Below are 13,119 nucleotides of genomic sequence, written 5' to 3' on the forward strand. Positions count from 1 at the left end.
CTCAAGAGGTGAGGTGAAAGTGTTTGCCGTTGACATTAAGGAATCATTTGACGGAGGAGAGCATCAAGGAATCTTGGAAAACTGGAAACAAAGGGAGTAAGGGGAAACTCTCTGCTGGTTGGAGTCATTCCCAGCACATATACGGCCAAGTAATATTTTGTGTCCCACAAGCGCCAATGAGACCTCCAACAAGAAAGGATCCAACCCTCAACATTCATAGGCATTACCGTGGTTGAATTCTCCACTAACAAAACCCTGGGGCTACCATTCACAGAATCCTTACAGAGCAAAAGTCATCCATTCGGCCCATCGAGTCTGCACCGACCCTCTGATAGAGCACCCGATCTCGGTGCACTCACCCACCCAACCTGCACATCTTTGGACTGTGGGAGGGAACCAGAGGAAACCCAGGCAGACGCGGGCAGACTCCACATAGACAGTCACCCAAGGCTGGAATTGGACCCGGGTCTCTGGTGCTATGAGGCAGCAGTGCCAACCACTGTGATACCATGCCGCCCCATTGAGCAGAAACTGAACTGGACCAGCCATATAAATACTGTGACTACAGAGCATGGAATTCTGCCTTGAGTAACTCACCTCCTGAGTCCCCAAAGTCTGTCCACCATCTAACAAGGCACAAGTCAGGAGTGGAATGGAATACACTCCCCTTGCCTGGATGAGTGGAGCTCCAATAACAGTCAAGAAACTCTAGGACAAAGCAACCTGCTTGATTAGCACCCCATCCACCACAATAAATATTCATTCCCCCCATCACCAACGCAGTATTGTGTGTATCATCGATAAGATGCACTGCAGCAACTCACCAAAGCTTCTTCAACAGCACCTTCCAAACCCGTGACCTCTGCCACCTAGAAGAACCAGGGTAGCACCATCACAGAATCCTTACAGAGCAGAAGTCATCCATTTGGCCCATCGAGTCTGCACCGACCCTCTGATAGAGCACCCGATCTCGGTGCACTCACCCACCCTATGCCTGCAACCCCACCCAACCTGCACATCTTTGGACTGTGGGAGGGAACCAGAGCACCCAGAGGAATACCACCATCTGCAGGTTCTCCTCCATACCAGACACCTTCCAGACTTGGAAATATATTGCTGTCCCTTCACTGCCACTAAGTCAAAATCTTAGAACGCCCTCCCTATCAGCACTGTGGGTGTATCTACACCACATGGACTACATTGGTTCAAGAAGGTGACTCAGCACCACCTTCTCAAGGGCAATACATGCTGGATTAGCCAGCAAAGTCAACATCCTGTGAAAGAATTAAAAAACTGAGCGTCATATTTCAGTTGAGAATGGATCTGGCCCAGGGAAATTGGTATCTAAAATTGGCAGGTAAATCTGAATTTGAACAATGATTGGCTTAAACTGACATATATTTGCACAATGGGGAAAGGTAGAACAAACAAAGCCAGAGTTCCCTGGATGACAAAAATGGAGCAGTGAAATGGTGCATATGATAGATGTAAGGTTTACAATATAAATGAGAACTAGGCTGACTATAGAATACTCAGAGGAAAAAAGGTAATAAGAAAAGCAAAGAGGGGATATGAGAAGAGATTGGCAGCTAACATAACAGTCTTCGATCACAATGTATAAATACTAAAATGAGGGAGTAAAAGGAGGGGTGGGGCCAATTATGGACCAAAAAGGGGATTTATGCATGGAGGCAGAGAGGAAGGCGGAGCACTAAACAAATCTGCCTTGAAATAGGGAGAAGATGCTGCTTCAGTCATAGTGAACGAGGAAGTAGTTGTATGGGCTAAAAGTGGAATTAAGAGGATATATTAGAAATGATGGCTGTACTTAAGAATTGCTAAGTCACCAAAATTGGATGAGGTGCATCTGAGGAGACCAAGGGATGCAGTCCAAAGACGTGCAGGTTAGGTGGATTGGCCATGCTAAATTGCCCTTAGTGTCCAAAAGGGTTGGGTGGGGTTGCTGGGTATGGGGTGGAGGTGTGGGCTTCAGTGGGGTGCTCTTTCCAAGGGCTGGTGCAGATTTGATGGGCCGAATGGCCTCCTTTTGCACTGTAAATTCTATGTCTATGTCTAGATGGAAATTACAGAAACACTAGCAATAACCTTCCAATCTGCATTCAAATCAGGGGTGGTGCCAGAGGGCTGGAGAATTGCAGAACTTATAGCCTTGTTCAAAAAAGCCATACAAATAAACCCAGTAATCATAGGTCAGTCAATATAATCATTGTATTGGGAAACCTTGAACCCAGGGCAAAGCAAACGGTAACTTGGAGAATTACGGATTAATTAAGGAAAGCCAGCATGGATTTGTCAAAGGTAAATTGTGCCTCGATGAGGTAACCAAGTAATGTGGTTGATGGATTCGCAAAAGACATTTGAATGCAACATAACAGGTCTGTTCGCAAAGTCAAAGCCTGTTATAAAAGAGACAGTGACAGCATGGATACAAAGTTGTCTCAGTGACAGGAGATGGAGAGTAGTGGTGAAAGGTGGCCTGTCAGAACGGAGGAAGGTATGTGCTAGTGTCACTGGAGAGCAGTATAAGACCTCCGGAGGTCAGTACAATACCTCTGCTTTTCTTGATCTACGTTGACTTTTGTCTGGAGGGCATAATTCCAAAATGTGCAATTACACAAAAGCTGAATTATTGCAAGAGGCATGTGATAGACCTCAAGAGGACAGTCAGACTGGTGGAATAGAGGGGAACGTGGCAGATCAAATGCAGATAAGTGAGAAGTGACACATACAGAAATAATGAGAGACAATATGAAAAAAAAACAATTCTTAAATGGATGCAGGAGTAGAGTGACCTTGGGATATATGTGCACAAATTGTTGAAGGTGGCCGGGCAGGTTGAGAAAGTGGTGCTTTATAATAGAGACAGAGTACAAATGCAAGAAGCCATAATGAACTTTTACAAAACACTAGTTTGGCCTCAACTGGAGTATTGAGTTCAATTCTGGGCAGCACATCTTAGGAAGTAAAGGCACTGGAGAGGGCGTGGGAAAGATTTACAAGTATGGTTTGTCATGTGAGAGTACCTTTAAGAAATGGGTGTTTATAAATGGGTGTGTATATAAATATCTGTAGTGAGAGTACCTTTAAGAAATGGGTGTTTATTACTGCAGCGATGTCAGAGTGGGTGGAGCTGGGCTGTCTGTCAACCTTTTACTTTCGCTTTTGGCTGTTTGCTGCAGGGTGTGTTTTAGTTTCGTTTTCAGAGCTGGTTAGCTGCAATCACAGCCAGAAGGTGTATGAATCTCACTCTGTAATCTAAAGACTGTAAATCGATCCTGGTGATTTAAAACTAATAACAGTAGTGACTTTAACCTGATGTGCTTCTGATAAAGGTTTTATTTTTAAGTCGTATGGATGTTAAAAAGGAAAGCTTAAAGGTTTACTTAGTGTTGTAGTCTTTTGGGGTGTATTTGAATTAATGGTTGCTAAGATGTTCATTGTATGTGTTAAAAAGGTTAACTTGAGTTCATAGAATAAACATTGTTTTGCTTTAAAAAATACTTTTCCGCGGAGGTAGATATGTAATGGTGAGTGGTAGGCTGGAGGGAATGGAGGTCGTGTTGGTTAATGTGTATGCCCCAAATTGGGATGATGCGGGATTCATGAGACGGATGCTGGGGCGTATACCGGACCTGGAGGCAGGAAACTTGATTTTAGGAGGGGACTTTAATACGGTGCTGGACCCGGGGCTAGATAGATCCAGCTCAAGGACCAGAAGAAGGCCGGCAGCGGCCAAGGTACTTAAGGGGTTTATGGACCAAATGGGGGGAGTGGATCCATGGCGATTTCTTAGACCTAGGGCTAGGGAGTTTTCCTTCTTCTCCCATGTCCATAAAGTGCACTCCCGGATAGATTTTTTTGTGTTGGGAAGGTCGTTGATCTCTAGGGTGGAAGAAGCTGAGTACTCAGCCATAGCGGTTTCGGATCATGCCCCACATTGGGTGGACCTGGAAGTAGGAGAGGACAGGGAGCAGAGAACACTCTGGCGATTAGAGGTGGGACTGATGGCGGATGAGGGAGTGTGTGCAAGAGTGCGGGGGTGTATTGAGAGATACCTGGAGGTCAATGACGACGGCGAGGTCCCTGTGGGAGTGGTCTGGGAAGCATTAAAAGCGGTGGTCAGAGGAGAGCTGATCTCTATTGGGGCCCACAAAAGGAAAACAGAGGCCAAGGAAAGGGAAAGATTACTGGGGGAGATTTTAAGGGTGGACAGGGAATTTGCAGAGACCCCGGAGGAGGAATTGTACAGGGAGAGGAGACGACTCCAGACGGAGTTTGACCTTCTGACCACCAGAAAGGCGGAGGTACTGTGGAGGAAGGTACAGGGGAGGAGGTATGAATATGGGGAAAAGGCTAGTCGCCTGTTGGCGCATCAATTGCGAAAGAGGGCAGCAGTGAGGGAGATAGGAGGAATTAGAGACGAAAGGGGAGACACGGTGCGAAGGGCAGGAAAGATAAATGAGGTGTTCAAGACCTTCTATGAGGAACTGTATAGGTCTCAACCCCCAGAGGGAGAGGAGGGGATGCGGCAGTTCCTGGACCAATTGAGGTTCCCGAAAGTGGAGGAGCAGGAGGTGGCAGGCCTGGGGCCGCCGATTGAGGTGGACGAGGTTATTAAGGGACTGGGAAGCATGCAAGCAGGGAAGGCCCCGGGGCCAGACGGGTTCCCGGTGGAATATTACAGATAATATGTGGACTTGTTGGCCCCGTTGATGGCGAGGACGTTCAATGAGGCCAGGGAAGGGGGGACTCTACCCCCGACGATGTCGGAGGCGACGATATCGCTAATTTTGAAGAGGGACAAAGATCCGTTGCAGTGCGGGTCCTATAGACCTATTTCACTATTGAACGTGGACGCCAAATTGCTGGCAAAGGTACTGGCATCGAGGATAGAGGACTGTGTCCCGGGGGTGGTGCACGAAGACCAGACAGGGTTCGTAAAAGGGAGACAACTGAATGTTAACGTGCGACGACTATTAGGGGTGATAATGATTCCCCAGTGGAGGGGGAGGCAGAGATAGTGGCGGCAATGGACGCAGAGAAGGCATTTGATAGGGTGGAGTGGGAGTATTTATGGGAAGTGTTCAGGAGGTTTGGGTTTGGGAACGGGTTTATTAGCTGGGTTAGACTTCTTTATGGGGCTCCAACGGCAAGCGTAGTTACAGGTCGACATAGATCGGAGTATTTCCGATTATATAGGGGAACAAGACAGGGGTGCCCGCTGTCTCCATTGTTGTTCGCGTTGGCAATTGAACCTCTGGCCATGGCGTTGAGAGACTCCAGGAAATGGAGAGGGGTGATTAGAGGGGGAGAAGAACACCGAGTCTCGTTATACGCAGATTACCTATTGTTATACGTGTCGGACCCAGCGGGGGGGATGATAGAGGTTATGCAAATTTTGAGGGGGTTCGGGGAATTCTCGGGGTATAGGCTAAACACGGGGAAGAGTGAATTATTTGTGATACATCCAGGGGACCAGAGTAGAGAGATAGAAGGCTTACCGCTAAGGAAAGTGGAAAGAAACTTCCAATACCTGGGGATTCAGATCGCTAGGAGCTGGGGAACCTTGCACAGACTTAATCTGACACGGCTGGTAGAACAAATGGAGGAGGACTTCAAGAGGTGGGACATGCAGCCTCTATCGCTGGCGGGCAGGGTGCAAGCAATTAAGATGATGGTCCTCCCGAGGTTCTTATTTGTATTTCAATGTCTCCCTATACTAATCACCAAGACCTTTTTAAATAAAATAGATAGGAGCATCACGAGCTTCGTGTGGGCAGGGAAAGTTCCGAGAGTAAGGAGGGGGCTCCTTCAGCGTAGTAGGGACAGAGGAGGACTGGCACTACCGAACTTGGGTGATTACTATTGGGCCGCCAATGTGGCAATGATACGTAGATGGATGATGGAGGGTGAGGGAGCGGCGTGGAAAAGACTGGAGAGAAAGTCCTGTAAAGGGACGAGTTTAGAGGCGCTGGTGACGGCGCCGCTACCGTTCTCACCTAAAAAGTTTACCACGAACCCGGTGGTGGCGGCAACACTGAACAAATGGGGACAGTGGAGGCGACAGAGAGGGGTGCGGGGAGCCCTGGTGGGGTCCCCTATCAGGAACAACCATAGGTTCGCCCAGGAAGAATGGATGGAGGATTTCAGAGCTGGTACCAGTTGGGAATTAGGAAGGTGGGAGATTTATTTATAGATGGGACTTTTGCGAGCTTGGGAGCATTGGAGGAAAAGTATAAGTTGCCCCGGGGAAATTTCTTGCGATATATGCAGGTGAGGGCGTTTACTGGGCAACAGGTGAGGGAATTTCCGTGCTCCTGACACAGGGGATACAGGACAGGGTGCTTTCAGGGGTGTGGGTCGGAGAGGGCAAGGTGTCAGAGATTTATAGAGAGATGAGGGAAGAGGGGGAGGAGTCGGTGGGCGAACTAAAAGGAAAGTGGGAAGAAGAATTAGGGGAGGAGATAGAGGAGGGTATGTGGGCTGATGCCCTAAGCAGGGTGAATTCCTCTTCCTCATGCGCCAGGCTTAGCCTGATTCAATTTAAGGTGCTACATAGAGCACACATAACGGGGGCAAGATTGAGCAGGTTCTTTGGAGCGGAGGACAAATGTGGGAGGTGTGGCGGGAGCCCGGCAAACCACGCACATATGTTTTGGGCGTGCCCGGCACTGGAAGGGTATTGGAAGGGAGTGACGGGAGTGATTTCGCAGGTGGTGAAGGCCCGGGTCAAACCAGGCTGGGGGTTAGCTCTATTTGGAGTTGCGGAAGAGCCGGGAGTGTAGGAGGCGAAAGAGGCCGATGTCGTGGCCTTTGCGTCCCTAGTAGCCCGGCACAGGATCCTGCTCATGTGGAAGGAGGCGAAACCCCCCGGACTGGAGGCCTGGGTAAATGATATGGCGGGGTTCATTAAACTGGAGCAGATAAAGTTTGCCCTGAGAGGATCGGCTCAAGGGTTCACCAGGCGGTGGCAGCCATTTCTCGACTACCTAGGGGAACGTTAGAGGGAAGACAGATGACCAGCAGCAGCAACCCACGGGGAGGGGGGGGGGGGGGGGGGTTTAGTTTAGTTTAGGTCAATAGACAATGGGGTTTTGTTACCTGTGTATTGTTAAAAATTTCTGTTTTGTTATTGTTTCGTTTGCTTTGTAAGAGGGAAAAATTGTTTGGAAAAAATTTTCAATGAAATATATTTAAAAAAAAAAAAACTTTTCCATTTCTGCTGTATCACACCTGTGGAGTGGGCCGTGTGTTCCCCATACCACAATCTTTTAAAAGTTGTGGGTCAGGTGAACTCCATGATACACTGGGGTTCTCTAATTCCTAGCCCATAACAGGTTCTAGGATGGGGGACTTAGTTACAAGGATAGATCAGAGAAGCCGGTGTTCTCCTAAGAGAGGTCTGAGAGGAAATTTGAAAGAGGTGTTCAAAATAATGGGGCGCCTGGACAAAGAAAATTGGGGGAAACTATTTCACTGGTGTAGGAGATGAGAACCAGAGGACCAATTTAAGGTCAATAGCAAAGCAACTGAAGATGACATGAGGAAATACTTTTTTTTTTAGGCAATGCATTCCAGGTACTAAACATATTGCATAATAGTGTGATGGCGGCAGTTTCAACTGAGACTTTCAAAAGGAAATCGGATGATTACCCAAAGAGAACAAAATTGCAGGGCTGTGCAGAAAGCACGAAGGAGTGGGGCTCGCTGAATTATTCCTGCAGAGAGCCATCATGAACACAAAGAGCCTCCTTCTATTCTGTAACCATTCTATGATTCTTTATTGCCTGTGAAAATGCCGAAAAGCTCAATTAGTAAATAGTTAAAAAGAACATTATGATGGTCACAGGGAGAGTTTCCATTATGAACCTACACTTGCTGGGAAGTATGCATGCATGTGAACTTTAAGTGAGGACATGATCAAATAGCCAGCTGACATTCATTGTCTAGTCTCTTATATGTAAGAACTGCCACTTTGATAAGGATTTGAAGTCTGCTATTGTACCTAAAACATAAAAATTAGAAGTGAGTGCCGAAGAGAAAAAGGGTGGAAAAAAGGAGAATTTATCAGTTATTCAACTCATCTAACATTTGTGTCATGTTGGCAATTTTCAAGGGTACGACATTAACAGATACCTCTATGGAGGTCATACTGTTTGTGAATGATTGCTACACCTTGTAAGACAGCTCTGACAGAAAGTAACTAAAATTAAATTCATAAGGGCAGCAGGGAGCTTTAAAATCTGACACATTTGAAATTAGTTTTTAAACTATTGGCAGTAACTTGCATCGTATTAACTGAAGAACATGTCATCCTGAAGTCTCTAATCTAAATAGTTTATCTCATTTTAAGTTATTGTATATACAACTTCAAGTCATCAAATGGGACTAAGCGCGGAATTCATAGAGAACTATTTCACACAATGGTTAACAGTTTCGGGAAACAGTCATTGATGCACATGGCAAACATGGGTGTGGGGCATAACCAGATATAGTCAAACAGAAAGTAGCAATAGAGGAATGTGACAAGAAGGCAGATTTACTTCAGTCTAAATGTTGTTGCATCCAACCTGTCTGCCCCAAAATTTTCGGCTTACAGACAGGTTCAAACTTCAATCTTCCATGAAAAACGCACCATCATTTTTTGAAATTTGATCTATGTCAATTTAATCTTTATTTCTCATCCTACATTTTACTCTCAAAGTCATCATTGCAATTAGTAGCCATACTGTACCTCTCTCGGTCTTGTGCACAATTGTTTACAGCAGTGCTCGGCAACTCGGGCATCTCACTCGGTCGTCGTGGCGGATCAGTCTTGACTGGCAAACGACCTTCTACCTCAGCAAGCCATGCCTGAAAATAATGAGAGGAAATACATGAAGATAGAAGAAGAAGGTGCGTTTACCATGGAGGCATGAATTACTTACTCTGTGGCTCGGTCTAGTGTGGAATTGGGTGGTTTAGTAGTGGGAAAGGGGAGAGTTGTGGTGCTCATCAAATTCCTACCATTAATGACAATTTACCAGCCGCAGGGTAGGTGGTGTATGGGCTACCCTCGGTTAGGTCAGTAGAGGCCCTTAACTGGCGATTTAATGGTCAATTAAAGACCTGTTCCTATTGAAGCTGGTATTTCACCAGTAGTGGATGAGCACTTCCCCACTTGAGGGAGACCCCTGCCCCCTCCATAGTGAGGTAAGAACTGGTGGCCACCCTGCAGGCTTGAAGAGGTGCTGTGCTTTCCTGATCAGTCACCCTGTGGGCCTCAAAAGCCCCAATTAATGGCAAGGGCTACCTCCCACTGAATGCCATCTATACCCTTGCGATTGACTCCCCCCACCGCATCCCCCAACTGGGGTAGGGTCTGCCTGACTGGTCCTGGCGAACCTCAATTCCATTTACTTTCACTCTGGGCCTCCTTGAGCCTGCTGAAGTCCCAGTAATGGCCACTGCTCCCAGCTGAACTACTGAAACTGAATAGCTTCGGTCTCTGATTGGTCAGCAGCTCGTGGACATCCTCTTTCAGAGGGGTGAACGCCACGATTGTAGGAAATTAACTGCCTGCTCAAAGTAAAATCTGGTCGGGGTTTCTATGGCTGGCAGAGGCAGTGTTGCCTCTGGTGGGACTTTCCAGCAAAATCCTGACCTATATTTCTGAAAAATACAGCAAATACTTTTTAAAAACTGTGCAGAAATAACCCTGATGGATAGAGATTACAAAATGCAGCATGCACAACTCTAAAACAATTCCTAAATTTAACAGAAAAATTAGATATAATAAATGTCACTTTATGTGTTATAAATATCACATTGAAAACTGTTGAGATTGCGTAATGATTCCTGATTGTAGCATTTTTTGAGAGCTGGGATGGGAAGGAACAAATATAATCCGACATTCTAATGACTTCCGTTGATAACTGCACTATTGAATATGAAGTGATTGAAACCAGAACTTCCATGTTGAATTCCTGATCCGTACCTTGTTAGTTGATCTCAGCTCAAATGACAGAAGGGGAAAGTACAATTTGCACATTTCAGTACTCCTGATATTTGATGGATGAAGGCATTGTGCAGATTCTATGTTGAAACGCTACACCCTTTGCATGCTGTTGGGTCACAACCTGCACATTCAAGAACCTGAGCAAGTTAACAGGATTTCCTACGGCGCCTTGTAAAGAAATGTGGTTATCAGCTGCTGCAAACTGGTCCTGGAGGAAACCAGTAAAACTAGACGGGCCTATCTTGCTGATACCAAAGTCCCCAGCTCTCCTGTAAAGTGAGTCAGTCACTTGCTAAATACAGCAATGTCACCACTACACCCTGACTGATATTATAGAGACCCACCGAGGCTGTCTGACATGAGCGGTTACCATGAAAGTTTGAGTGTTGTCATTAACTTCAGTCACATACAGATCAGTGTGGGCAGATGACTATGGCTGAAGATCCTTATGCAGTAAGTTTCTCCCCAATTAGATCTATATTCACTGGGGGCAGGAAATAGATGGTGAGATATCGCCTTAAACGCTGCCTCACTTTCTTTTCCTTCATCCTTGCTCATAGGGAATATCATCCCTGCTCTCGGGAAGCTCCATAAAAAGCTCCTAATTTCTGTAAGTCTCTGCTGATTCTGGTTTTCATCTCCTGGACTTTATTGGATGCGGGCATCGCTGGTTAGGCCAGCATTTATTGCCCATCCCGAGTTGCCCTTCATAAGGTTGCCTTCTTGAACCGCTGCAGTCCTTCAGGTGTAGATACACCAACTCTGCTGTTAGGGAGGGAGTTCCAGAATGTTGCCCCAACGACAGTGAAGGAACGGCAATATATTTCCAAGTCAGGGTGGTGAGTGACTTGGGGGGGAACCTCCAGGTGGTGAGGTTCCCAGGTATCTGCTGCCCTTGTTCTTCTAGATGGTAGTGGTTGTGGGTTTAGGTGTTGTCCAAGGAACCTTGGTGAGTTACTGCAGTGCATCTTGTATATGTTACACAAGGCTTCCACTGTTCCAACGGTGGTGCAGGGTTTAAATATTTGTGGAAGGAAGAGCAGTCAAGCACGCCGCGTTGTCCTGGATGGTGTCAAGCTTCTTGAGTGTTATTGGAGCTGCACTCATCCAGCATGTGGAGAGTATCCCATTACACTCCTAACTTGTGCCTTGTAGATGGTGGACAGGCTTTGAGGGGGGTCAGGAGGTGAGTTACTTACCGTAGGATTCTCAGCCTTTGACCTGCCCTGGTAGTCACAGTATTAATGTGCCGAATCCAGTTCAGTTTCTGATCAATGGTAACCCCCAGAATGTTGATTGTGGGGGATTCAGCGATGGTAATACCATTGAATGTCATTGGGTGATGGTTAGACCCTTTCCTCTAGGAGATTTGCCACTTGTCAGCCCAAGCCTCGATATTGTCCAGGTCTTGGTGCATTTGGACATGGACTGGTTCATTATCTGACCTTATGATGAAAGGCAGGTCATTGATGAAGCAGCTGAAGATGGCTGGGCCTAGGACACTACCCTGAGGAACTCTTGTAGTGATGTGCTGGAGCTGGGATGATTGACCTCCAACCACAACAATCATCTTCCTTGTGCCAGGTATGACTCTAACCAGCGGAGAGTTTCCCCCCTGCTCTTTGATGTCAAGGGCAGTCACTGTCACCTCACCTCTGACATTCAGCTCTTTTGTCCTTATTTGAACCAAGGCTGTAATGAGGTCAGGAGCTGAGTGACCCTGGCAGAACCAAAACTGAGAGTCTATAAGCAGTTTATTGCTGAGCAAGTGCCGCTTCATAGCACTGTTGATGACTCCTTTCATCACTTTGCTGATGAGGAGAGTAGATTGATTGGGCGGTAATTGGCTGGGTTGGATTTGTCCTCTTTCTTAGTGTACAGGCCACACCTGGGCAATTTTCCACATTGCCGGGTCGATGCCAGTGTTGTAATTGTACTGGAACAGCTTCGCTAGGGGTGCGGCAAGTTCTGGAGCACAAGTCTTCAGCACTATTGCCGGAATATTATCAGGACCCATAGCCTTTGCAGTATCCAGTGTCTTCAGTCGCTTCTTGCTATCACATGGAGTGAATCGTATTGGCTGAAGACTGACATCTGTGATGCTGGGGACCTCTGGAGGAGATCGAAATGGATCATCCACTCGGCATTTCTGGATGAAGATTGTTGCGAATAACTCTTTCGCACGTATGTGCTGGGCTCCTCCTCATTGAGGATGGGGATATTTGTGGAGCCTTCCCCTCCATTGAGTTGTTTAATAGTCCACCACCATTCATGGCTGGATATGGCAGGACTGCAGAGCTTACATCTGATGCGTTGGTTGTGGAATCGCTTAGCTCTGTCTATTACTTGCTGCTTATGCAATTTATCGTGACTGCATTGCAAATATAAAACCATGGAATTCAGGTCTACAGTGCCAGCTCTCCATCATATATGTATGAAGAAGCAGCATAGAGACAGTAGGTAGATTGCTGCAAGGGTCAAACCTCATTTGGAGATTTACAGATCAATTATGCAGCAAAGACATGGCTTCTGCCCAAACATGCTAATCAAACTAATAAATCATTCCAATTTTAGGCTCAAGACATGCAAAGACGTTGTGCAATTTTGGGGCTATTGCGTAGCACTTCACATTATATGAAATCGTGGCACTCCAAGCCAGTGACTTGAGTAAGTGGGATCTGGGGACAGTACGCAAAATCCGAGTATCAATTGATTAGGACGTCATGTCACATGAATAGGAAATTCTATATAAAACACCTTCATGGTGAGTGCTTACACTAGGCTGCTCTAAATCATGAACCAGAGGAGATTGACAGTAATGGGATCTGCCACACCCACTGCTGTCAACGGGGATTCCTGTTGTTCGCAACCTCCGCCGGCAGTGAACCCACGGCAGGGTGATCGCCGACCGTGGGAATAGCTAGAAAATCCCGCCCAAGATTTCTTTATAACGCGTGTAATGATGACATTTCTTATGTCGCGTGCACTTGACATTTTGTGAATGCACAACAATAGGATATGGCAATCAGTAAAATCCTGTACGATAGTTCCACTAACAAAATGCTTATTTTTATCCCCCTTTCCTGAAGAGATTAAAAGCA

The 13,119-nt window shown here is 46.5% G+C and overlaps 1 protein-coding gene across 8 annotated transcripts in view; it reads right to left on the reverse strand.

Moving 5' to 3' along the window:
• The window catches only part of fnbp1b (formin binding protein 1b), a 311,579-nt gene that overhangs the window by 33,074 nt on the left and 265,386 nt on the right, over nt 1-13,119 (reverse strand). For all 8 annotated transcript variants that reach the window (XM_072488654.1, XM_072488661.1, XM_072488660.1 and 5 more), the window contains one exon: nt 8,756-8,874. In XM_072488654.1, coding sequence (XP_072344755.1) covers nt 8,756-8,874 — 119 coding nt within the window. The remainder of the gene's footprint in view (nt 1-8,755; nt 8,875-13,119) is intronic.

This window comes from Scyliorhinus torazame, chromosome 22 (assembly GCF_047496885.1).
Source record: "Scyliorhinus torazame isolate Kashiwa2021f chromosome 22, sScyTor2.1, whole genome shotgun sequence".
Classification (NCBI taxonomy): Eukaryota; Metazoa; Chordata; class Chondrichthyes; order Carcharhiniformes; family Scyliorhinidae; genus Scyliorhinus; species Scyliorhinus torazame.